General features: G+C 35.7%; 1 protein-coding gene across 2 annotated transcripts in view; it reads left to right on the top strand.

Annotated features, from left to right (window-relative positions):
* hipk3a (homeodomain interacting protein kinase 3a) overlaps positions 1 to 23,818 on the top strand; it is a 64,430-nt gene extending 40,612 nt beyond the window's left edge. The window contains exons 4-17 of one of the 2 annotated variants that reach the window (XM_021470504.3): positions 6,656 to 6,775; positions 6,923 to 7,009; positions 7,779 to 7,963; positions 8,048 to 8,210; positions 8,297 to 8,420; positions 10,268 to 10,389; positions 10,527 to 10,645; positions 10,925 to 10,981; positions 11,615 to 11,776; positions 13,485 to 13,787; positions 15,052 to 15,198; positions 15,289 to 15,557; positions 17,786 to 17,916; positions 19,514 to 23,813. In XM_021470504.3, coding sequence (XP_021326179.1) covers positions 6,656 to 6,775; positions 6,923 to 7,009; positions 7,779 to 7,963; positions 8,048 to 8,210; positions 8,297 to 8,420; positions 10,268 to 10,389; positions 10,527 to 10,645; positions 10,925 to 10,981; positions 11,615 to 11,776; positions 13,485 to 13,787; positions 15,052 to 15,198; positions 15,289 to 15,557; positions 17,786 to 17,916; positions 19,514 to 19,942 — 2,418 coding nt within the window. In that variant the 3' untranslated portion in view covers positions 19,943 to 23,813. Of the gene's footprint in view, positions 1 to 6,655; positions 6,776 to 6,922; positions 7,010 to 7,778; positions 7,964 to 8,047; positions 8,211 to 8,296; positions 8,421 to 10,267; positions 10,390 to 10,526; positions 10,646 to 10,924; positions 10,982 to 11,614; positions 11,777 to 13,484; positions 13,788 to 15,051; positions 15,199 to 15,288; positions 15,558 to 17,785; positions 17,917 to 19,513 lie in introns of both variants that reach the window. The other variant, NM_001144047.1, reaches the window with a different exon arrangement.
* The last annotated feature ends 297 nt before the right edge of the window (positions 23,819 to 24,115 follow it).

A 24,115-nucleotide genomic window follows, 5' to 3' on the forward strand; every position in this document is an offset into this window, starting at 1 on the left:
TGTATACATGCATGCATATATACATACATACATACATACATACATACATACATACATACATACATACATACATACATACATACATACATACATACATACATACATACATACATACATACATACATGCATACAGTTCTGTCTGGTTCTTGAATCTGATTGGGTGATAGCCGTGCAATGTTTCGCCAGTAAAAGCACTCGCCCAGCCTCTTATGTTGGACCATATAATGTACAGTTGAGGCTTTTTTTAGTTGAGAATGTAGTTGTTTAGATTGCAACTATGCAGTTTATTTATAAAGATAGTGCCCATTTTAAAATGTTTATAATCTCTGAGAGACAACGCGCCATTAGCCAGTCTTTGAGGTAAGACGGTTGACAATGTACATCCACAAGATGGTAACAGAGACTGCATAATAAGCCCTAAGAGAAAAACTGCGTAATTTCAAACTACAGCTGATCAAATCTTTATTATACATGTAAATTACTTTCTAAGTCAATCTTTCTCTTTTTTGTTTGTTGTAGTGCTGTATCTTTACCACAGTAATATTGTGATCTTTAGACATTACACTAAAGAATCATTTAAATACATGCTCTAAAGAGACGTTGATAAATTAGCAACGGTTCCTGCTGTTCTTATGTCAGCTGCAGATGTGAATGAATCGCGGAAGAAAGTAGTTCCTCTTACAAAAGAGTTTTAAGACTCCTTAATGCCATAATGCCATCAAACTGCTGTTAAACGCAATATCAAACTCGTAGCGGTGCGATGTCGCTGTATATGATCACTGGTGGGACACCAAGGCACTCGGCCTGCGACCAGTGCTGATATACAGCCACATTGCACTGCTACTCGGGTGATAATGCTTATATATGTAGTTAGTTGATCTTTGTGACTCTTTGCAGGTGGAGAACTACATAAATGGCACCTTTTAGTGCAAGTGCAGTATTTTAATACTTGTGTAAAAAAAAAAGTTTATTTTTTTTTTTTTTTTTTGTCATTGACCATTATATTTTTCATTTATTTCTCCATTCATTACTTCTTCATTAGATTTATCAACTTATTAAATCAAGTGAATTTTATCACATAACATGAAGATGACTCAAAGCACACACATTAAATATGTGTGAGAGCGTTTCTCATCATCCCGGCCCCCGGTGCAGCTGATAAACCAGACGTTGGAGGTGCTGTAAATGCTTGCTTATGGCAGTAGCAAAACTGGCAGCTCATGTCAGAATAGCCTGGCCTGGGTTTGCTGACCACAAACCCTCGAGCCGCCTGTCTGTGCCAGCTATGGGTCCAGTTCCACTCCACACAGCAGAATGTATTTATAACCGAAAGCCCTGCTCTGACACACACACACACACACACACAACACACTCTCTCTCTGCACTATCAGCAGGTTCTCACTTCAGCGCACTCTCTGTGTTTGTGCAGCGCTTTGGCAACCCGATCATGTCACTATAACACCCCTAAGATGCCATAAACACTGCTTGTTTAACACAGCCGTGTTGAGCCTCGGTGCTTGTAAAAGGAGAGGTGGCGTCATCAGCCCAGAGAGGAAGAGACAGAGAGGAATGAGCGCGAGCAGCCAAAGAGGGCTTTGTAGTGGCTTGTGTTTTCACTGGTAGAGGCCCATGACGCAGGCTTTCTGAGAAGCAACAGATGCACGCTTGAAGGCGAACGGCAGCAGAGTTCACTGACCACTTATTCTCTGTTTCCCGAGGCAACAAGAACAATTGTGGTGTTTTTTTAGCATAGAGACTTATGCATTGGTCTGGCCATCCTTAACATGAAGGCGGCTGTGGTTAAACGAACACCGTTCATGCCTTTGTGATGTTATTTGCGTTATGAGGTCATTGTTACTGTTGTGGATATATAAAAGCATGGCATGGCAAACAATCCCCAACACTGAAGCAGCTGTGTTGCTTTTTTTGGGCCTGTTTTAAAAGAAGTCACAGTTGGTTAAAGGGATGTGGTGTAGCATAAGGGGAATGGTTCAACCAAAATTAAAAAAATGTACTTGTCTTTAATTGCCCGTTTCTACTGAGTGGTACAGTATAGTGAGGTACAGGTCAGTACGAGTCACCTTTATGAGGCTTGCATTTCCACTGCTACTCTTTTGGTGGGCGTGGTGTACGACGACAAAAGTTTCAGTTGATGTCATTCTCACTCAAATATCAAATTAAAGCTTATTCACATATCATACGAAAAGCACTTCTCACAAAACAGATACTTTATACACCTAAATACTTGTGTATAAATGTTCATTACTAACGTTTCTATGAACAGGATTTCATTATAACTGCAGATCAATGATCTAATAACGTACGAAATAACCTACTGAAACATCTGCAATTACATTAAATAAATAAATGCAACATATGAACACATACAGCCCCTTACAATGTCTAATATGTTACCAATTACAGAAAAGCTAAATTCAACTAAACATTTAGTCCTTATTCGTGTTCAAAAATAACACGCAACATAAAGCCCAGTCATTGCAGACATCTGTATCTAATATTCACCAGCACATGTACGTAAGAGAAAGTAATTACGTCATTCCGAGTTCATAATAGTCAAAAAGGTGATGATAATAGTTAAACATGGCAGTTTGTTCAACTTTTAGGTTGCTGAAAGAATCATTTGTTGCTGTTTGTTCCGGCTTCTCCTTTGTTTGTTAATTTCTGACAGGATCGGATGTCAGAAGCTCTTCTGTTCAACAGAAGAAAAAAGTGCATAAAGAGTTTTTGTTTCTATGTTTATACTCTACCAGTCAAATGTTTGGGGTCAGTTTTTTTCATGTTTTTAAAATCAAAATTAATCTGTTGATCAAGGTGGCATTTATTAAATGTAATTTAAAAAATATATATTTATAAAAATTTGAAATAACTGCATGCCGTTTTTACTAAATTTATAGCTGTTTAATTGTAGCGTATCAGTCTAGATCAGTGTAGTGCATTTCCAGTAATCTCTCAAACGTATTAAACTCAGACAAGTTTCTAAAATATCTGTGATTGTAAACAAGAAAAGAATAAACAGTCAAATTAAACTGTTAAATCTAAAACAAAGGAGAAGCAGATCAGTTTGACTGTACAAGAGAAATACCTCACACTCATGGTGCTAAATCATTTGCCGTTGGTACGCAGAAGGCTGATCTGCTCTCTGGCTGCAGGTATGAGAGACTGCTGTATGAGGACTGGGTCTACTGTAAGTGCTCTGAGGCTGGGGAGGGACTGACAGCATCACCCGCAGCTCATAGAGAAGAGTAGAAACAGTACAGCACAGACACATTAGAGTCTATAAAAATCTCCAGTAACACCCAAAAATGTAGCTAGATTTGTCACTAGTCGCTTATTTTAAAATTTGTCGCTAGGGGAGTCTGAAAAGTCGCTAAATATAGCGACAAAGTTGCTAAGTTGGCAACACTGGTCATTATTGCTTTTATTACTATTACCTTTAATAATAATAATTAATATTAGAGTGATTTCTGATGGACTTTAAGGACTGGAGTAATGAAGCTGAAAATTCATCTTTAAAATCACTGGAATAAATTAATAAATTAATCTACTTTTGAACAGTTATTTTTTAATGCAATATCTTTTTTTTTTTTTTTACAATTTGTACTGTATTATTGATTAACTAAATGCAGCTTTGGTGAGCAGGAGAAGCTTATTTTAAAACATTTAAAAACCCTACTGACCCTAAACTTTTGACCGGTAGTGTATTTATTATGAAATCATCTTTTAAAAATCATGTAAGGGATTGTTACTATGAACTTTGGACTGGATGTACTGCTTATTTAAATCTGTTCAAATGAAAAACAAAGCTGTCTTGAGGTCATTGGTCACGTCTGGAAGTGTTTTGTTCACAAAAAGGATCAATGCTGAGGTCAGTATTTGTCACCAGAATTGATTTTTACATGCAGTTTTTGCCCTATTTTAAACTCTAAACATTGTGTAAGTCACAATAAATCAAGTAGCCAGAAATAAACAAGATGGAGTTCTTTTGAAAAATTTGGTACTATTACAGTAAAAAAAATAAAAAATTAATAAAAGATAAGATCTTTGTTCTCACCAAGGCTGCATTTAATTGTTGTAATATTGTAAAATATTGTTACATTTAAAGTAGCTTTCCATTTTAATCAGTTTTAAGAAGGTAACTAACTTCTAATAGCCAATGGGGAAAAAATAATTTAATAGAATTAAATTTAATTAATTAATTAACACGCTATTTAAAATTCTAATTTGAGACATTATACTAAGCATGACTTAACATATAACTTTTTTTCACTTCCAGTGGCATTTGCCCTAAAATATTGTTCATAATTGACATTTTTGGTCATTTTTATCCAATTAAACATGATTTCTACTAACTAAGGTCAATTATGCCCTTAAGTCGCTGTATGAACTGTCCATGTAATACAGTGTACTGTTTGGATTTAGTGCGTCAACCGAATGATTAAGAGCATGCTTGGCTCTGCGCTGGCTTGCATTAAGCCTGATTGGTGTGTCATCTGTTGTGGGCATAAAGAATGCCCAACATCTTGATGTGGCATCTTAACAAAGCCGTAAGGAGCGACAGACCCCATACTGTTCTCCGTATTAACAGTTTAACACTGAGCTTTCCAAGATTTGCCTCAACTCTTTAATTTTAAATAACCAAATAACAATGCTTTTTTTTCTTTCTTTTTTGTTGTGCATTAGAGCATTTTCCTAAATCATGTGTAAAAAAAAATCAGTTGAGGATTTTAAACATTTTGTTAATATACACAAGATCTTAAGCACATTTTAGTAAAAAAAAAAAAATCATTTGCAGTAACAATGTGTATTGTATTATGTTAACATGCACCAGTTCCCAGTGTTTACATCTGAGACTGCGCTAGTAATATATTAACGGCTTGACGTTGACTTTTTGCAGGATTTTGGCTAGTAGATTTTCAACATTACTAGCCACCTGCCATTTTCACCAGCCACAATTTTCTTGTTGGGAAAATCTGTTTTATAGGCATAGGTTTGACTTTGACATGCTTTGAATTTAGATTTTGTGTTATGTCCACCTGCATTTAACTTTTTTGTGTCTTGTGTATGACCTTGCTCAATGTGCATGAGCAAATGAGTTGTGGTTTTATAGTGTCGCACTGCAACTAGTTTTTATTTCACATCCCTTTTCAGGGCTCAAAATTAAGGATTTACCAAATTTCTCTGACCACACCAAATATAAATAAATAATTATACCTTAAACATAATTTTTAAATAATGTGTCAAAACAAGCAAAATATAGCTGTGTACTATAGTTATTCAACAAAACTTTTCTTTTAAAAAAGTATATAATAGTAAAAGGTTTAAAAATAATTATTTTCATATATCTAAAACTATGCATATAGTCTATATCCTGGCTTAAGGTCTCAGATCACCAGTTAATTAAATAGGTTAATCTCCTATTAAAGCAATCTTGTTGTAAAAAATGATAAAGGGTCACAAAACACCAAAACACATTTTTTGAGCCGTTGACAGTTGTATATGTGTTCCACTCTGCTAAAAACACTATTAGGACACATATTTAACTAAAAAGTGAAAATTGGTTGTTTTTGCGTTATTTCGAGCAAATTCGTACTTCCGGATTAAAAACAATTTTTTGAAGCTGCGTCACGGCCCTGACATCTTAGCCTGTATTCCAGCATATAGACTGGACACCGGTACCTGGGAGTACCGTAATACGTCTCCGAGTGTGCTGCAATAATGCATGAGTAAGGCTTGGTTCAAACCAATCAACGTGCTCTATTTTGCAACTTCATTAATATTCATTAATGTAAGACAGCAGAGACGCCACATTGTGTTGGCAAAACAAGCGTGCAGCTTAGCTGTAATTGCCCGGTGCGCTGTGTCAGCTCTGATTGGTTAACATATTAAAATCATGCGCACATGAACATATTCTGAATAAAATTTGAAATAAATTAATAGATAAAAATTGCAGTCTTTTCCAATTTAGAATTTGCATGTGCTTAAGTCGTGATTTTTTTATTTTTTTTATTTTTTTCGATTGCGATTAATTGCACAGCCCTAGTTATCGGGTGTTAATGTCAAGCCCTGTATATTAGTCATTGCATTTAATCATTACAGGGGTAGTTCATCCAAAAATCTAAATTTTCATTTTCTATTACATTTTTTTATTTCAATTATTTAGTTGGCTTTAATTTAAAAAATGCTAAACATGTAACCATTCACTCCCATATTATTTGTTTTTCCTGCTATGGAAGTTAATGGTTGCCTTAAGGCACATTTAGTATTATTAAGGTTAATGATTTATTGACAAATCGATCTTTAGATTGATTGTTTTTGTATAATGGTCTTTTGGACCATGCTGAACATGCTTAATCACTGCTGTCATTCCTCATCAATATGTTCAAGACATATTTCTCTTTCGCAAGCACTAGGGTTATGATATAAAGATTGTGGTTTAGGCAAAATGGCGTTTTGATTTGTTCATTGGTATTTTGGCACAACGTTGCATACCTGCTTGTTCTAGACCTGTCTTATCTTGCAATACTTCCTCCTGGAATGGTGGAAAAGTACCATCTTTCTAGAGGAGATTTGTAAAGAAATATGTTCAGATGGATTCAGCCCAACTTATTTTAATGTGGTGATTTAATCTCTGCAGATCCGCTACATTTCTCAAACTCAAGGGTTGCCAGGAGAGCAGCTTCTGAACGTGGGGACGAAGACGGCACGGTTCTTCTGCAAGGAGTCCGATTCACCGTACACTGCCTGGAGACTGAAGGCAAGTGGTTAATTTCTCATTCAGACCAGACGCTGTTGCCATTAATTTACAGCAGAAGTGTCTGATTTGAGTTACTGTGTGCGCCGCATGAAGTTTTGATGTGAACTTCTTATGTAATGACTTAAAACGTGCTTCCTGTTTCTGCAGACGACGGAAGAGCACGAGGCAGAAACGGGGCTAAAGTCCAAGGAGGCGAGGAAGTACATTTTCAGCTGCCTTGATGACATTGGACATGTAAGACCTCAGTAAACCTGTGTCACTATGAAGTTATAGAGGTTTTGCTTAAAATATGGTTACAATATGTAACACATATTATATATAAAAAAAATAAACAAGAGGGTAATATTGAAATTATTGAAGAAAAGTTGAAAAAGTATTTTTAAACACAGTAAAAAAATCAACAACCTCCTCAGTCTGGAGGGAATTTGGTTGGAAAAATATCGGTATAGTATCATAAGATTAATGAATGGGATTGCGACAACCCTACATTAAATAATGTAATTATTAATTGTGATGTTTACATGAATATTCATAATTCACATTATTTATATAAAAAAATAACAATAATGATACAATTGCTGTTCAATGCAAAAATAGTATTTTAACTGCTAAAAATGTATATGATTGTAAAGTTATATTGTACATTATTGTACAGTTATATTGTATTGAAGTTTTAAACTGATGTTGCTAATAGCTATATCACGTAAATATATTTATGAATATTCAGATATTGTTAATTAAATTGTAATGTAATTAGTAATATTTGTTTACAATTATATTCATAATTTTTTTTCATTCATTATAAAAATTATAAATTGTTAATAACAGTATTTCTGTAATTATTATTTACCAATATCACACTGAAATTATTCTATTAGAATTAAAATAACTATTGATATTATGAAATTTTGTAATAATAATAATAGCTCTTTTTTTTATATATATTTGTATATGTAGATTTATTTTGTTAAGTTTAGGTTTTTTGTATTCTTTCATCTTCCAGGTGAATCTAATGCTCAACATGGAGGGCTGTGACCAGTTGGCAGAGAAAGCTGACAGGAGAGAATTCGTGGACCTGCTGAAGATGATGCTGATGATTGATGCCGATCAGAGAATTGCCCCTTCGGATGCACTTACTCATCCTTTTGTCACTATGCAGCACCTGATGGATTTCCCCCATTGCAACCAGTATGTCCAAACATTTATAGTGACTTTTTCAAAGTGTCTTACGTGTTGAACAATCTCAAAGAATTGGTTTGGTCTCTCTAACAGTGTCCAGTCTTGTTTCCACATCATGGACGTATGTCATTTAAGAACCAGCATCTTTGATACTCTCAACCGCAACAAAGCACCGCCACTCATGAAGCCCGTGACGCTTCCAAGTGCTCCAAATATCACTGTCGCCTTCAACAAAATGCCATCTGTCCACTCTCAGGTAAAACTGGAGAAGCTCTGGGTTTAAGTGCACGCAAAATGATGACAGATTATTCCTGAGACTAATTTGTTTGCCTCTGCTTTTAGACCCTGCCGCCGTCTGCTCCACCTGTGGTGCATCCTGGGATTCCCATCCAGACCGGAAGCGCCCAGTTTGGGTGTAACGAATCTTTTCAGCAGGCGCTCATTCTGTGCCCTCCTGCAATGCAAGGTATTTTGAAGCGCAATGATAGAAGAATAATCATTTCAACTTAACAACTCAAGTTAATTTGAGGGGAAAATATTTATTTGCTATTACAAAAACAAAACTATAGCTTGCTGTGCTTGTTTTAGGGCTGATAATAATTTATGGTATATATATATATATATATATATATATATATATATATATATATATATATATATATATATATATATATATATATATATATATATATATATATATATATAGTGTGTTTTTTATTGTTTTTTTATAGTCCTATTAATGTGTGTGTGTGAATATAACAGCAGTTGTAACTATTATACAGAAAATTTATGATAACAATATTAAAATAATTGTAACTATTAGTAGTAAAAATAAAGTAACTATTATCTGTAGTAGCACTTTTTGTTGTTTTAGTAGTGCTAGTAAAATACAGTAAAGTGTTACTGATATTTACTAATAAAAAAAACATTTACATATAAAATTGTATCTCGTTCAACTTAAGAACTAGGGCTGCTTAGGAACTAGGGCTGTGTTTAATGCCTGTGATTTGTATAATGACCTTAAAAGCATTCAGTCATAAGAAATTGTACCATTTGTAACTTTAACAGAGAATGATTTTATTACATTTTTATTTTGATCATTCAGTTACTGTACTTGAATACTGTTAGACTCGAGAAATAATAAACACTTTATTTCAATTGTATCGTTTCCTTAATTGTATTTATAAATAGTTATGCATGAAAATACTCACCACAAATGCGAATACAGAAATGCACTGCAAATAGCACAGACCACATCGAAAATGTGTAGGGGGACCCCAAAAAGTTTATAGATTGCTTATTAGATTTTATGAAGATGCACTCCTACTGCAGAATCATCCTAATCGATTTTACAGTATAAATTCTTTCCAAATAGAGATTTTAAGTTGTCTGGTGAAATTGTATTCATATCATAAAATAAAAAACAATATCGCAATGCTAGAATTTTCCAATGTCGTGCAGCCCTACTCAGAACTGTTTACTCCACCTCACCCTACCCCCCCTCCTCCCCTGTTTTGCACTATTATATATAGTCACCAGTTATTTTTACTGCAACTTATTTAGTTACTTAACTTATTTATACACACATGTATATAATGTATATGGTATATGTGTACAGTGACAATAAAAGGCATTCTGTTCTGTATTTATGTATATGTGATTCATGCATACATAGAAACAAAACTATATATATATTAACTTGTATATAATTTGAATTATATGCACATATTTATATTTAACTATAAATAAATTTTTCTCAAATATATATATATATGTGGGTGTGTGTGTGTGGGTGTGTGTGTGTGTGTGTGTATGTGTGTGTGAGTGCATTTATATTTACATAATAACTACATATCATAAATATAAATATATTATTTATATTTACATAATAACTACATATCACAGCAAACACATACAATTGTCAAAACAAACTTTGGATGCAATCATTTGCGATTAAGTTTTTACTTTTTATTTTTTACATTTGCTTTAGTTTTATTTGTACTAATACTAATTTATTGTAAAATTGTTGATCATTTTATATTTTATTATTTGTTAATGTTATTGTAACATGTATTTTATGGATTTGTGTCATCTATTTCTGTTGTTTAAACAGCCAAGCTTTTGATTTGTTTAGAACTGTAAGAACAATGTTGTGTTGGTTTAAAAATTCTGCTTATTTATTTTGGAAAGTTGGTTCATGTTGTGTTTGCCAGCATGTTATATTGTAAATTTCTTCCGTTAATCGTTCACGTCTAAATTTGACTGAGAATAACCACTGAGTTATTCCTAATTTCTGTCTGTTTGACTCTACAGGAATCCCTTCTAACCCAAATCAGCCAGCCGGGTATTCGGTTCGAATGGAGAACACCATTCCTCTGGTGACCCAAGCCCCAGCTATCCAGCCCTTACCCATGAGGCCTGGAGTTATAGCACAAGTGAGGGCAAATTTCACAAGACATTTTGTGTTAAACAGCCAGGTTCTTGTTCTCCGTCTTGACATACCAGTTTTGATATTAAACCTGAAGCCAGATCCATTACAAAGCTTCACCATTGTCCTTTTTTGACCTTTCAGCAGCCGTGGTCCAACAGAACTCCACAGATCTTGGTGCCAGCTTGGCAGCAGGTCCCGCCACCTGCTACGAGCTTGGCATCTGATACAGTCGTCGGAGCGCAGAGGCGAGGAGACTGGGGGTAAGAAGATCGAAATGAAGACTCAAATATCATGTGCTGACGCAAACTATTGAGCAGTGATGCATCGAAATTCATTTCTCAGGGACAGATTTCGATACCGAAGTATTTTTTTTATTAAAAGAACATTTTAATTTGATTTTATCATTTCAAAATAAGAACGAAAAAGAATGATTTGCCATTTGTGAAATTGTGCTACGTATAATAATACCTGTACTAAACAAAAACAGTAGACAAGCTTAATAAAAATGCATTTACTTTGCCTGTTGGTGGTGTTTACAGAACAACAGGAACAACTGCATTTCCTTGCTTAGTGCTGGAAACAAAGCAGATGTGCTGGTATGTAATGTGTATTATAAGGAGATCATCAAAAAAAAATTTTTTTCTGAAGACAATGGGTTTTTCTTATAATGCTTTAATAAAACCTCTCATTGTAAAATTCCTGTATTTTACATACATATTTAAAACACTACCATGATACAGATCAAATCAACAGAATTAGAAATATATTAAATGAAGCCCATGTATAGTACGTTAAGTTAAAGTTAACACATTCTCCTAGTTTTGAAACACTCAAACTCTTAAGCCATCAAGACAAATGGTCAAGCGCTAAAGTCTTATCCGTACAGTCTTATGTAATGTCGAAATGCATAAAGGTCTGTATTTATTTAATTTAATGAGCTGAATGCAGAGTACCTTGTGCTTTTTTTTTTTTTTTTGCTGTGCTGCCAGAATGTTATGTCTGAACATCTGTGCTTCGTCTCTGGTGTCTGTTGACACTTTGTACTATAAAATCATTGCTGTTTTTATAAGTCCAGAATAAATCATCGACCAAATTAAAACAAAACAGAAAATGTAAATGTGTTTTAGAGCAAAAATCAGGCAGTTTAGATTTCTAGTCGGTCGATTAGTGCATCTTTAATTTGAGCTTTTAAGTGACCTGTTAATCATCATTCTTTCCCTCTGTTAAAGGAAAGTGCGACCACACAGCAGCCATTACAGTTCAGTGATGCCCCAGCCTATTGTTCCTAACCAAATGGCTGTGTCAGCCCATCAGCCTATAAACATTGGCATCGCTCATGTTGTCTGGCCTCAACCTGCATCTAACAAGAGGAACAAACCAAGCCAGAACAGGTGAGCAACAGCCTACAGACATTGGCAAGGGTGCAGGAACTCAACCGGGTGCCTTCATTTGAATGTCATAATACTCCAGTTAGGCAACTACAGTGTTTTCTGAAACATAAGCTGTTTTATTATCTAAAACACGCAGAAACTTTCAATGTGGCTTTTGTAATGAGGTTAAAGTCAAGAAAACAAAACATGCATACTCATTTACATATTAAAAATTGTCTATTTATTTTTGCAGTCGCATATACAGTGGGGGATATAAGTATTCAACACGTCACCATGTTTCTCAGTAAACATTTATTTAAAAGTGCCGTTGACATAAAATTTTCACCAGATGTTGATAACAACCAAAGAAATACATGTATCAATTAAAAACAAATTTAATTAGCTTAGAAATGAAGCTGTGTGTAATAAAATGAAATGAAGCAGGATAAAAGTGTTGAACACATGAAGAAAGGGAGGTGTAAGAAGGCAGACAGCAGCTGAAATCTCTCAGTAGTTTATCCAGCTACCCTCTGTCATTCATCAGTGTAAATTAATATCACGTATTAGCTGCTTCAGTCCAACATCTTCATTACCAGGATGATGAAGATGAAACCAGGGTGGACATTTCAGCAAGACAATGATCCAAAACACAGCCAATAACTCTTAGATGCTTTCAGAGAAAGAAAATCAAGCTGTATAATGGCCCAGCCAATCACCTGACTTGAGTCCAATAGAAAATACAAATTAAAGATCAGATTTGATAGACGAGACCCACAAAACATCAATATTTTTACACTGTTGAAGGCTGTGAAAAATCCCCACTGAGCAACTCATGTGACTTCACTCTCCATATGAGAGGCAAATTTATTATTAGAGATAGAAATATGTGAGCGGAAATATAATTTTGTTACCCCATTTTAAAGGAATAGTTCATCCGAATTGTTTTATTTACTCACCCACAAGTGCATTTAAAAACTAAAGATTTGACTGTTGGCTTACATAATAGGAACACAAATACTATGGAAGTCAGTGGTTACAGGTTTCCAGCTTTCCTCGGAATATCTTTTGTATTTAACAGAGGAAAGAAACTGGTGTGTACATGAGTAAATGACAACAGAGTTTACATTTTTGGGTGAACTATCATTTTAAAGTTTACCCAGCTATAACAGCTTCCTAGAAGTCATCTTAGTTGAACCCCAGAAATGATTATAAATTAATAAAGCAGTCATCAAACCATTTAAAATAAATTACTTCTAAAAGTATTATACAAACACTACTATATTATGAATTATTTTTTTTTAAATTAGAGATAGAAATACGCAAGCATAAATATAATTCTGTTTACTCCATTTTAAAGAGATAGTTCACCCAAAACGTTTCATTTACTCATTCACAAGTGCACTTAAATACTAAAGATGATATTTTAAAATAAACCCGTTAACAGTTGACTTATAATAGGAACACAAATACTATGGAAATCAGTGGTTATAAGTTTCCAGCTTTCCTTAGAATATCTTTTGTGTTTAACAGAAGAAAGTGAGTCAAACTGGTGTGTAAAAAGTAAAGGGTGTGTAAATGACAATTTTCATTTTTGGATGAACTATCCTTTTAAAGTTTACCCAACTATAACATCTTCTTCCCCAAAGTCATCATAGTTGAACACAAGAAATGAAAAAAGGTGAGCAGGAAAGCAGAGTGTAGCTGACTTCATTCTTGTCACTTTTTTCAGAAGTATGAATGTGTCGCATTTCACGGACACGCAGCCCTCAGTGTGTCCATCACCAAAGATGCCGGAAATGTTGCCGAGTGTGGAGCCGCAAACTAGCTCTCCAGAAAGAGCAGTGCAGGCCCAAGTGAAGCAGGAGCCAAAGCAGACAGAGGAGGAGGAGAGCTGCTGTAAGACAACAGTGCCCAATAAGCAGCGAGAGTCCATCATTATCAGAGAGTCGCCCAGCCCGGCGGTTAGTGTCATTAGCATTAGCAGCGGCACAGATGAGGAGGAGGAGCAAGCGCAGAGGTGCTCCCTTAACAAGTGAGTTGGGCTTCAGATTGTTATCCGTAGAATTCAGTTTGTGGTAATAGTTTCTTATGTGCACCGGGATTGTAATTATTTAATTTAAGAATATTGTAGATTATTAAGTTCTATTGTGGAATCAAGTAATTCTCTGCTTTAATATCTTTTTTATGATGTCATTTATTCATGGGGTGTGAACCTACACTGGTTTCAATAATCATGCCACCGTTTCAGTTTATATGATATCGCCGTGCGTCGCCGTGCATTGACTATGCTTTCCATACACAATTTGATATTTTATTTAGCAAAACAATTATTCTTGTATTAAAATGTATTGTTTATAAATATATTATTTGTAATACAATTTTGTACTTTAATACAAGCATGCACAATACAACATTAGCATTTAAAGCAAATGCACAACTGTAAATGTCACTCATGGTTGGATCATAGACTGTAAAAGTAATAGACTTGGTATCCGTGACGTCACCCATAGGTTTCTGAAGAGCACAAATGAAGCAACAAGTAGGCATGACCAACCGTCGCCATTTTGTTGTTATGTTATTTGAGTATTTAGAAGCCCAGCAGGTGCAATTGGACTTTTTGTATGCTAATATCATCGAATCATAACAGATGTCTAATATATATTTAACTATTAAACGTGTAGTACAAAATGCACCAGTATTAATTCAGAGGGTCAGTTAGATAGAAGGAGCTGTGTAAAACTAGGTTATGACTTTTGTTTAATGAATTCTGCATTAATAAAAAAATATCAATAAAACATAATTAGAAAGCATTTTCAATCATTTAAAGTCATATTTAATTAATAACATATCTAAAAATCCCAAACACTACCATAAGTTTCACAGCTGTATTTTAAAAATGCTTTTCTGCAGATTATTTTCTTCAGTGTTATTTCTTTAATTTAATATCTTTTAAAATACTTATTTTTGTTTGATTTGTTGTTATTACTATTGCTTTATTTACTACAAGACCAGTTCTTTGTGACATCAGTTTGACATGTTAACAAATCTATTGGTTAGGAACTGTTTCAAATTGACTTATTTTTCAGATTCCATTCATTTCTTAGATTCCACCCATGTTTTTTTGCGTCACAGATGTCACATGGTCTTGTTGTTTCTGTGCAAAACATCTCGACTAACTTGAGTAGATTTCAGAGAATTGTAAATGATACCTGAAAATATTGTTAAACTTAGACCTAAATTCTGTTTAGCAGCATTCATATAACTCATGTATGTATGCTTTGTGTTCTTTTTGACAGATGTAAAGGCAGTCCAGAGTGCGAGGCCTGCACAGGCTCTCTAAACATGGAACGTGTGTGTTCCCTCAGCAGTCCTGATAGCAGTCTGAGCACCAGCTCTTCAGCCTCAGCACAATCCAGCCCTTCACCATGCAAAAGACCCAGCAGGTACAGATCTTTTTTTATATTCAACATTAGCACAATTGAAAGGATAAGATCCATTTGTGTGTACTTAATTTCTTCTCAATCTCACTGTAGTATATCGGAAGATGACGGCCATGAAAGTGGTTGTGAAACAGTAGATGGGTCACCCCCCTCAGACTCCTCACTAGGACCCCATGAAAGTCCCTTCCCCGAAAGACGCTTCCTGCGCAATCAAAACCAGAACCAGGAGCCACGGGCCAGACGTGGACATCCCAACAACACAGGGCTGAATAAGCCTGCAGTGAGAACAGTGGTGGTGCCGCCCATGAGAGTGCTGAATAATAACCATCATCCCAACAATGAGCACCTTGCAATCAGCACAGGTATGGACTCCACGTGGTACTCTTAAGGCTGATTTATACTAGACGCATCTGCTAGCTCGCTTCATGCTGCGTTGAGTTGTGCTGAATCTCACTTTGAATAGATTTTGGTATGCCTATACAGACATCTTTACGATTGTTTTTGTAAAAAAGTTGAGAGATAAGTTCAAAGCCAAAAAGAGAGGCCATGGAAAAATTGGAGAACCAGGTAGTTTATTAATAATTTATTAATAAAATATATGTACTATACATATTGTACATAGCGCACAATAATACAGAAAATGTTTTTCCACCATTCATAGGTTTTACACTGACGTAGATATTACAATTTTGTATTTAAAATCATTAAATGGCTACAAAACCAAAGAATATTTAATCCTATTTGTTCACAATATACTGATGCCCTGTTTTTCTAGGCTTTATTGGTGATAATGGTAAGGAAAGTTGGCCCAATATTGCCTTTTCAACATAAGTAGAGGACACAAACTAGCCAGAAAGTAATGTGTGAATTTTTGAGTGGGTGAAAAAAAAAAAAAAAAGTAATTTTTTATGTAAGCGGACTTTTTTTGCGTTTATTCTTCCCATAATAAAAAATATCTATTTGTAGAGCAACCCATGTTCTGTTGTCATTAATATTTTTATAAACTTTAATAGGTAAATCTGTCTAAGATATGAACAAAAGCTAGTGATGCATCAAAGTTTGATTTAAAAAAAAAATCTTAAATGGTTATTAAAAAATAATGAATGATATTAATATAATTTAGTTGCAGAAACTTTCTACTTCTCTGTTTATCCATCTGCTTTTACGGTATATTTCTAGTGATTGCCATATGTCGTTTTTAGAAGATATCTCAACAACAAACGCGTCGAGTTTAAAAACCTTGTCCAATTTGCGAGGTGTGTGCACACTTAGCGGAGGTCCGCGGTGCGGGTGAAAGCATAAATCAGCCTCAAGATGAATGTAACTTTTTTTGACAGAACCTTAAAGGGTTCTAAAACATCCCATCGTAGCACCAGTTTTTATTACAAATTTGAGAAACGCTTACTTAATTTTGCATGTTAGGTACACAGGGGAGAAACAATAGGGTCCACATTAGTTCCTTCAGATTCATAAAGATTTATGTTGTGTTTGAGTAAAGAAACGCAAAAAAAGGTTTCATTTACATTAAAAATGAATGGATGATGAGGTTGACTTCTATGATGAACAAGACTAATACCTTCTCGCAAAATGTATCTTTGAGTATGATTTTTTTTGCTGAAACTGTCATCATTGGTGATACATTAAAAATACCAGTCAATGGCTAAAACAAAATACATCCAGACAAAATAAAATAAATAGCTGACAGGTCTTGTGTAATTAATCGGTCAAGATATGCATGAAAAATTTGATTTTTACAGCTTTATCTTTAATCAATGGGATCTGCAAACCATCCTGGATTTGTTTACGATAGTCTGGAAATAGGGGGAGATTGTGGTGGTAGCTATTGTCTTACATTTTATAAATCAGCAAGGACCACGGTTTAAGTTCAAGTTTATTGGTTTCAATACAAACCAATATTTTTAGTGTGGTCACAGCTAATGTCTACTTTACAGGTCATAGGAGAGAAACAGGAAGTTGTCACAGAGGCTATCGCAGGTGATTATGGGTATAACGTGCACTGCGACCCTGTGTCTTGTGCGCGACATCCCAGTGTTGAGTGAAACCCTTTTGGTTTGAGCTTCCTCTCCCATACCTCTGATCTCTTCATTCCCGTCTTCGTTTTTTTATACTCTGCGTGTTGACTGCCCTAAATTTGTTTTTATTTTTGTTGGAAAATATTTATATATTTTATATAATAGACTCCCTCCACCCCCTTTCGTACCAAAACATATCTGTCCCGCTTCCTATGTGGAGCCAGTGCTTTGTTTTGGAGGCATGCTATGAAAGAAATATTGCTGGAGCGGTAAACTCTTTCAGAGGCTTCTCATGGCACGTCCCCCTGGCAATGTGTTTTGTTTTGGGATGTCCATGGAAGGTTTGAGGAGAGTTTATGTTTTAGATACATTGCTATCTAAGTTTCAGGTCCTTCGTTTTCTTTTATATTTCTGTTGATCAGAACGTCAGTAAATACTGGCAGCTGATTCAGTTTGTAGAAGCTGCAGATGTTTTTTTCCTCCTCTTGTCACTTTTGTAATGTGAACTTATATAAGGAAACTTATATTTTGTTTGATTTCTCCTTTTTTTTTTGCAGTCTTCGAATCCTCTTGCCAGTCCAGAAGTCGCTGCGGCCCAGGACGACTGAGCCACCTTTCCACCCCCACGCTACCCCGCCAGCAGAAACTGAGCTCTTCATTCCAGCCACAGCCGCTAGGCTTTGGCCAGGTTGGTCTGTTTTAAATCTCTCTGGCTTCTCTCTGTAATACGGTTTAAATTGAAATGCTTTGTAGTTTGTACTAAAAATATTTTGCCTGCTACAAGCAAGTTTATAACTGATTATTTGTTTCATAATGTTTTAGATGCTGAACAGTACATCGTTTAAAAATGTTTTGCTTTTAAAGATGCTTATGGTTTTAGTTAAGGGCCATGGGAAGTTTGTATTTGGGGGTGGCATCCAAAAAACATAGAAAAAAATACTGATGGCTCATCCAGCATTTAAATCATTGCCCCCAATACATTTGAGATAATATATATATGTGTGTGTGTGTGTGTGTGTGTGTGTGTGTGTGTGTGTGTGTGTGTGTGTGTGTGTGTGTGTGTGTGTGTGTGTGTGTGTGTGTGTGTACGAAATTAGTATGAATGCTTTGTCTTTATATATTACCTGTTAAACTGAGACAAAAGTAACAGCAATCGGGTTTTAACAGAAAAGTTTTTGAAGCATTCACTAGCTATGTTTTCATACAGCTATTTTTGGACATGCGCATAAAAAATTGGTTGATGGAAACGCTACGATGAGCTTAAGTTTTGAAGATGCGTATAAATTACGATAGAATCACTTATATTGAACAAATTCCAGTATGTGCTTTAAAAATAGGTCATGTGATTTTGTTATAACAGATCATGTGACGATAAAACTGTGTGAATGGACAAACCAGCAGCCTGAGCAAACTGTAAAACATCTGAAATGTTGTTTTGGTTCTAAAACGCTGTAACCATTTTAGTATTAGTGTTATTATATTACTATTTACCTCCAGAACTGTCAAGAACGTCTGTGCTCTGTGTCTCATACCTTTAAACGATACACATTCATTACTTGTCGGCATTGTCTTCTGAGACGCAAGTAAATTATTAAATAAGGAAAAGATTCACGCAGCTTCTTCCACTGCAGCAAATTCTGTTTTTACAGTTAATATTTTGCACCAGTTAATCAGGAAGTGACTATTTTGTTCTCTTTGACTCATGGATGGAAAAGCTGCTTTATTCGCATGTCTATTATGTGACAATCCAGTTTTGCTCAAAACATGTCTAATGAAAACAGATCAGAAATATAGATGACTTATCATAATTCATATTTTTTTGTTTCTTTTAGTTATTGCTTCAGACTGTGAATGCCTATTAGTAATTCTACTAGCAAATTTGCAAATCTTATGACTAAAATGTGTATCTTATTACCAATACTATGTAAACTAAAGACTATTGGCTATTTAGATTTAAAAACAAAAATTGTGGCAGGTAAAAACTTTAATGTATGTACTGTAAAAATGCTGGCTTCTACACAATCAATTTGTGTTGCGACACCATAAAGGAATTAGTTTAACTTGTGGATTGAACATAAAATAATAAAGTTTTCTTAAGAATAACTCAAGAATTGTGTCGTTTCCTCTTATTGTTTATACGAGTAGTTTTAACATGCAGCAAAAGTCATTATTTTTGTGCACATAGATTTCTTATGTAAACCAATTTATTTATTTACTTTTAAAACTGCAAATTTAGATGTGATTTTTGAAATGAAACTAACTTTGTTTTATCTCGTCTCGCTCAGGTCCAGCATTACGGCTCCTGCCACAAGGAGTGGAACGGCAACTACCGGCAGCCGCGCAGACCGCAGGCCTTCATCCCGCCCACTGTCCACGGCCCTACCTTTCCGCTTCCCCACGGCAGTCCCACACACTCAGCCGGCCACCCGCCGCCTCCCGCCCTGCTCTCCTATCCGCCTTCCGCGCCCGTGGCCCACCTCTTGCCTTCACCATGCCCACCGCCGGCGCCTCGGCCCGTCTTACAGCCCGCCTACAGCCTGGTGCACCACCAGGGCATCAGCATGGGCATCAACCACAGGCTTCTGCCCTCTCCCACCCTTCTCCCGCAGGGCCAATTCAAAGCCCTCTTTCCCCCGCACTCCTATGTGGCGTCGCCCGCCTACGCCGGCTTCCCCCTCAGCCCCAGCAAACTCAGTCAGTACCCGTACATCTGAGCTGGAGCCCACGACAGCCACGCGCACGCAGCCGGCACTGAGCCACGACCACTTTCCTCCTCTTTCCTTTTCTTATGATGTTTCATGATGCAAATCGAGCTTTATTCAGAGATCATGGAGAATTAATTAAACCAACGAATGCGTGAGTGAGCGAATGACTGAGTGGATTGAACACAAAACTCACTTTTAATGTGTTTTTTGCACATTTGATACAACAAAATTTCCCATAGTCGCAGCAGGACCCCTCCCATATGCTATTTTTCGATATTGCCTTCTGACGTGCGTATTAGACACAGTGACTCGTCAAAGCCATCGCTGTCTCCAGTGTGTGTGTGTGTGTGAGTTTCCTTGTACGTATTTTTTTCCGTAGACGTCCCACGCTCCTCAGTGTTAAGTCCCGGTGTTGAAAAGGTTGTCACGCTGCATGTCTTTTTGCATGGGCTAAAAACCAATGTTGGACTCTCCAAAAAAAATTTGGGAGGGGAAGGCCTGCAAATCATCGCTTTTCGCTCCTCTGTGTATTTGTTGTAAGACTTGCTGCATTGAGTCCATTCGGATTCAATAAACAGTGCCTTAAAAATACGTGTTGTTGCAAATTAACCCAGAATCCCATGTGCAGTCACGCGTGTATCAGACTGCAGCACTTGAAACTTTTTCAATCATTCGTTGTGATTTTTTTTTCTTTTTTTTTTTTAAATATTAGGGCTGTTTCATTGATCTTTTCATCTTTCTTTCTCATGCTTTACATAATCTCGGTGTCGTTTGCGATTTTTATTTAAGTCATCTCTTTAGGGTCGCGACGGGTGTTTTTCGTTTTGGGTGTCGACAATGAAATCACCCCGAGTGCATGAATTGTACAGGCGAAAAATGTTTTGTTTAATGCCTTAGATGAATTGCGCATTATTGGAAAGCAGTCCTCTTTTTGTACGTGTGGTATTTACAAGGTGGACGTATTGCGTCGAGCGGTAGCAACGTTAGATTTTTTTTTTTTTTCATTTTCTCCCTGAGGATAACGTGCCGTAGCAGAGGCTGATAAACTATGTACAGAAACGTTTGCGTACTTTCATCATTGATAATCTGTTTCTACTCTAATAGTATTTACACTGTTTAATGAAACTGCAATACAATCCATAGTTTTCGGGGTGTGTGTGTGTGTGTGTGTGTGTGTGTGTGTGTGTGTGTGTGTGTGTGTGTGTGTGTGTTTTCATTTTCTTTCCATCGATTCTACGTTAATTTTAGAGTTAGAAGTGTTATCGGTGTTGGATTTGTATCAGCAGATAGCTCTTTTATGATATTGTATGGTTTCATGTTTGCTTTGTGCAGAATTATTTCAGTATTGAGTATCCAACTGTAAAGTCTATCATTGCTGGAGTATTCAGTGCTTTATAAGACGAGATGGTTGATGGTGTGCAATTTTCCTCATAGATGCATGTGACCAGATTTGGATTGTTTTGTATTCTCTTTCATTTAATTTTGCTTGTTATTGGACGCTGGCTGTTTTAATTTCAAACATTCCGTCAGGGAGAAATAGCTTTGTTTTATTTTATTTTTTTTCTGTGTGTGCTTATTTTAGATTTAAAGTTTTGTTTTTCATTTGGTGCGTTCATTTATTATGCTTTCGCTACACCAAAGACAGTAATTCATTTCTTAAGCAGAGTAGCTACTGTTTTAGCGTAGACCTCGAAACGTAGTTGTATTTAACAGATTTAAATAAACACAAATTATATGTATAAAAAATGTTGAGGTTGATGTTTAGCTTTTTTCGGGCAAGTTCTGACTTTGTTTCATTTATTCTTGAATGTATCATAGATAAGCTGCTATATACTGATTGCCACTTCATTATAGCTGTGAAATTAGATGATTAACTTTGTTCTTAGCCTTCTTATTTTTATATACGTCTAATTATTCTTGAATTAGAAGTGAGATGATTTTTGTTTTTCGTTTGTTTGCTTTGGGTTTTATCGTACTGACTGGCATCAGAAGCGTTTTAATGCCTCTCTGTTTTAGTTTCTTTTCATTTGAAGTGTCATTGTAACTACTGTATTGCAAGTAATGGAGTTTTTGCTTTTTATTTGATTTTGTGCGCGTGTGGGGTTTGTATTTTTACGTTTCGTTTGCATCAGTGTTTTATCTGTTGGGCTAATCTTGCGTATTAGATGCATATTGGTATATATCTATCTTAGTACGTATATATATTTGCATTTTGTTAAAGCATAGCTTGCAGGATAGATTTAACTCGTTTGTTTTAAGCATCGATATGAAGTCTGTATTTGACGACCCAGTTCTTTTACCATTTCAGTAATGCCGTTAGCACTTGATACTTTGGAGAAACTAGCTACAAATTCGGGTTTGGGTATAATGAATCATCTCATCTCGGTAACTACAGTGCTTATAATTTTGTTTATAATTATTAATTTCTCCCTTTACTATTATTATTGTACATACGTGCGCACACAAAAAGTATCAGGTGTATGAATTGAATTCCAACAATGCGTGCGTTTTAAAAACGGACTGTTCATTAGCTCCTGTTCTCATTCTGTGGGCCGTTATAGGAGTGTGCTCGTTCCCTTCTCTTTAAAGCGAGATTAGTGCCTTTGAAATGTGCTTCAGACCTTTATATCCCTTTTGCAAACACTGCCTGCCAGCCTCTTCCTCTCTTTCATGCTCTCGGATGACGTGAAAGCTGCGGCGTTTGCTAGTCAGAAGTGCTGTTAGCAACTTTTGCTTCAAAGTAGACAACCATCAGACGTGGAGAACCCGACAACTTAACCAACGTATTAGTCATGCAATGCAGTAAATCACCTTTAAGGATTGTTTTCTCAGTGGTGGAAATTAAATCCAATCATGCTTGATGCTATTTTTATGACCAAGAAACGACGACAACAAACAATAATGAAATGATATCAGGGATTGTTGTTCTTTTATTCTTCTTATTCCTATTATGCTGACTATAAACACCCAAGACACGGTTTTTTCTCGTATTTGGGAAGCTTTACATGATACACTGTGAATGTAAACCACATTTTGTGAAGTAGAAAAATGATCCCTTTTGTTTTTGCAGCGTCATGAGATATATTACAGTCCAAAAAAGCGGCGCGGTTCCTCATAGTTTGAGCCCGCTGTATTTAGCATGTAGCACTAGAGATGAGTACTAAATTGCTACTCATGGGCACATTATATGAATTCTATCACATTAGCTCACAACATAGGTCTAACTAAACCCAACCTACCAAGAGTGAAACTTGAGGGATTTGAAGACGAAGCTAAAAGTTGAAATGACTCCCAAAAACCAAACCGTTTGATTTCATGCTTTTATTTCTTGTACAGTTAATTCAGGGTCCTTGTATTTGTCATATGTGCTACTGTGTAACACTTGCCGATTTCTTTTGTGTTTTGGGTTGGATTGCTTTAGATCTATTTTTAACTCTTCTGCGAGATTATATTTTAGTACAAGTTAAATCTCACTGCAAGTTATCGGATAATATTTAGAGTTAAGAGCAAACAGACTTGATTTACTAAAAATCTGAACTGTTACTGTTTTCATATTTGTACATTTGATTTTTTTGTGGCTTTTGTTTTATTTTCTGTTTGCTTTCGATTTCTATGCTACATTAGTTTGCCATGTAGCCACTGCACTGTGCAATATTCACTATATGAGGACTGGGAAACTTTTTTTTTTTTAGATGTAATGTCTCTTACAGTTTGCGGTCGTATTTCTCTCTAGTTCTCAGTGATTTATATGTGACCAAGCCTTATGTACTTTGTCACAAAAAGCGGGTTTTCCTGGTGACTATTGGTGAGTGTCAAATTAAAGAAATTATGGTGTATTGTCAAAATTCACTTTGAATTAAAATATATATTGCTGCGGGCACACAATTGTTTGCTTGTCGTTATTTATAGGGAATTTTATATACAGGACAGTGGGGACGGTTGCAACATCGGGGGCAGTTGCAACGAGACTTATTTCTTCATTCACAGGGTATTCGGGGAGTATTAAAAAGGTTTAATGTCTTAAAGATTTGGTCATCTACGATATCATATTTTCAATTTAGTCGATGTGTAATGTAGCTGTGTGAAAATAATTAACATCTTTAAATGTAATATGCTCAATGCAAAGGGAGCCATTGGATTTTACAGAGTTAGCTTAGCAAAGCCAACAGCAAACAAAGTTTT

The sequence above is a fragment of the Danio rerio genome, chromosome 25 (assembly GCF_049306965.1).
Source record: "Danio rerio strain Tuebingen ecotype United States chromosome 25, GRCz12tu, whole genome shotgun sequence".
Lineage (NCBI taxonomy): Eukaryota > Metazoa > Chordata > Actinopteri > Cypriniformes > Danionidae > Danio > Danio rerio.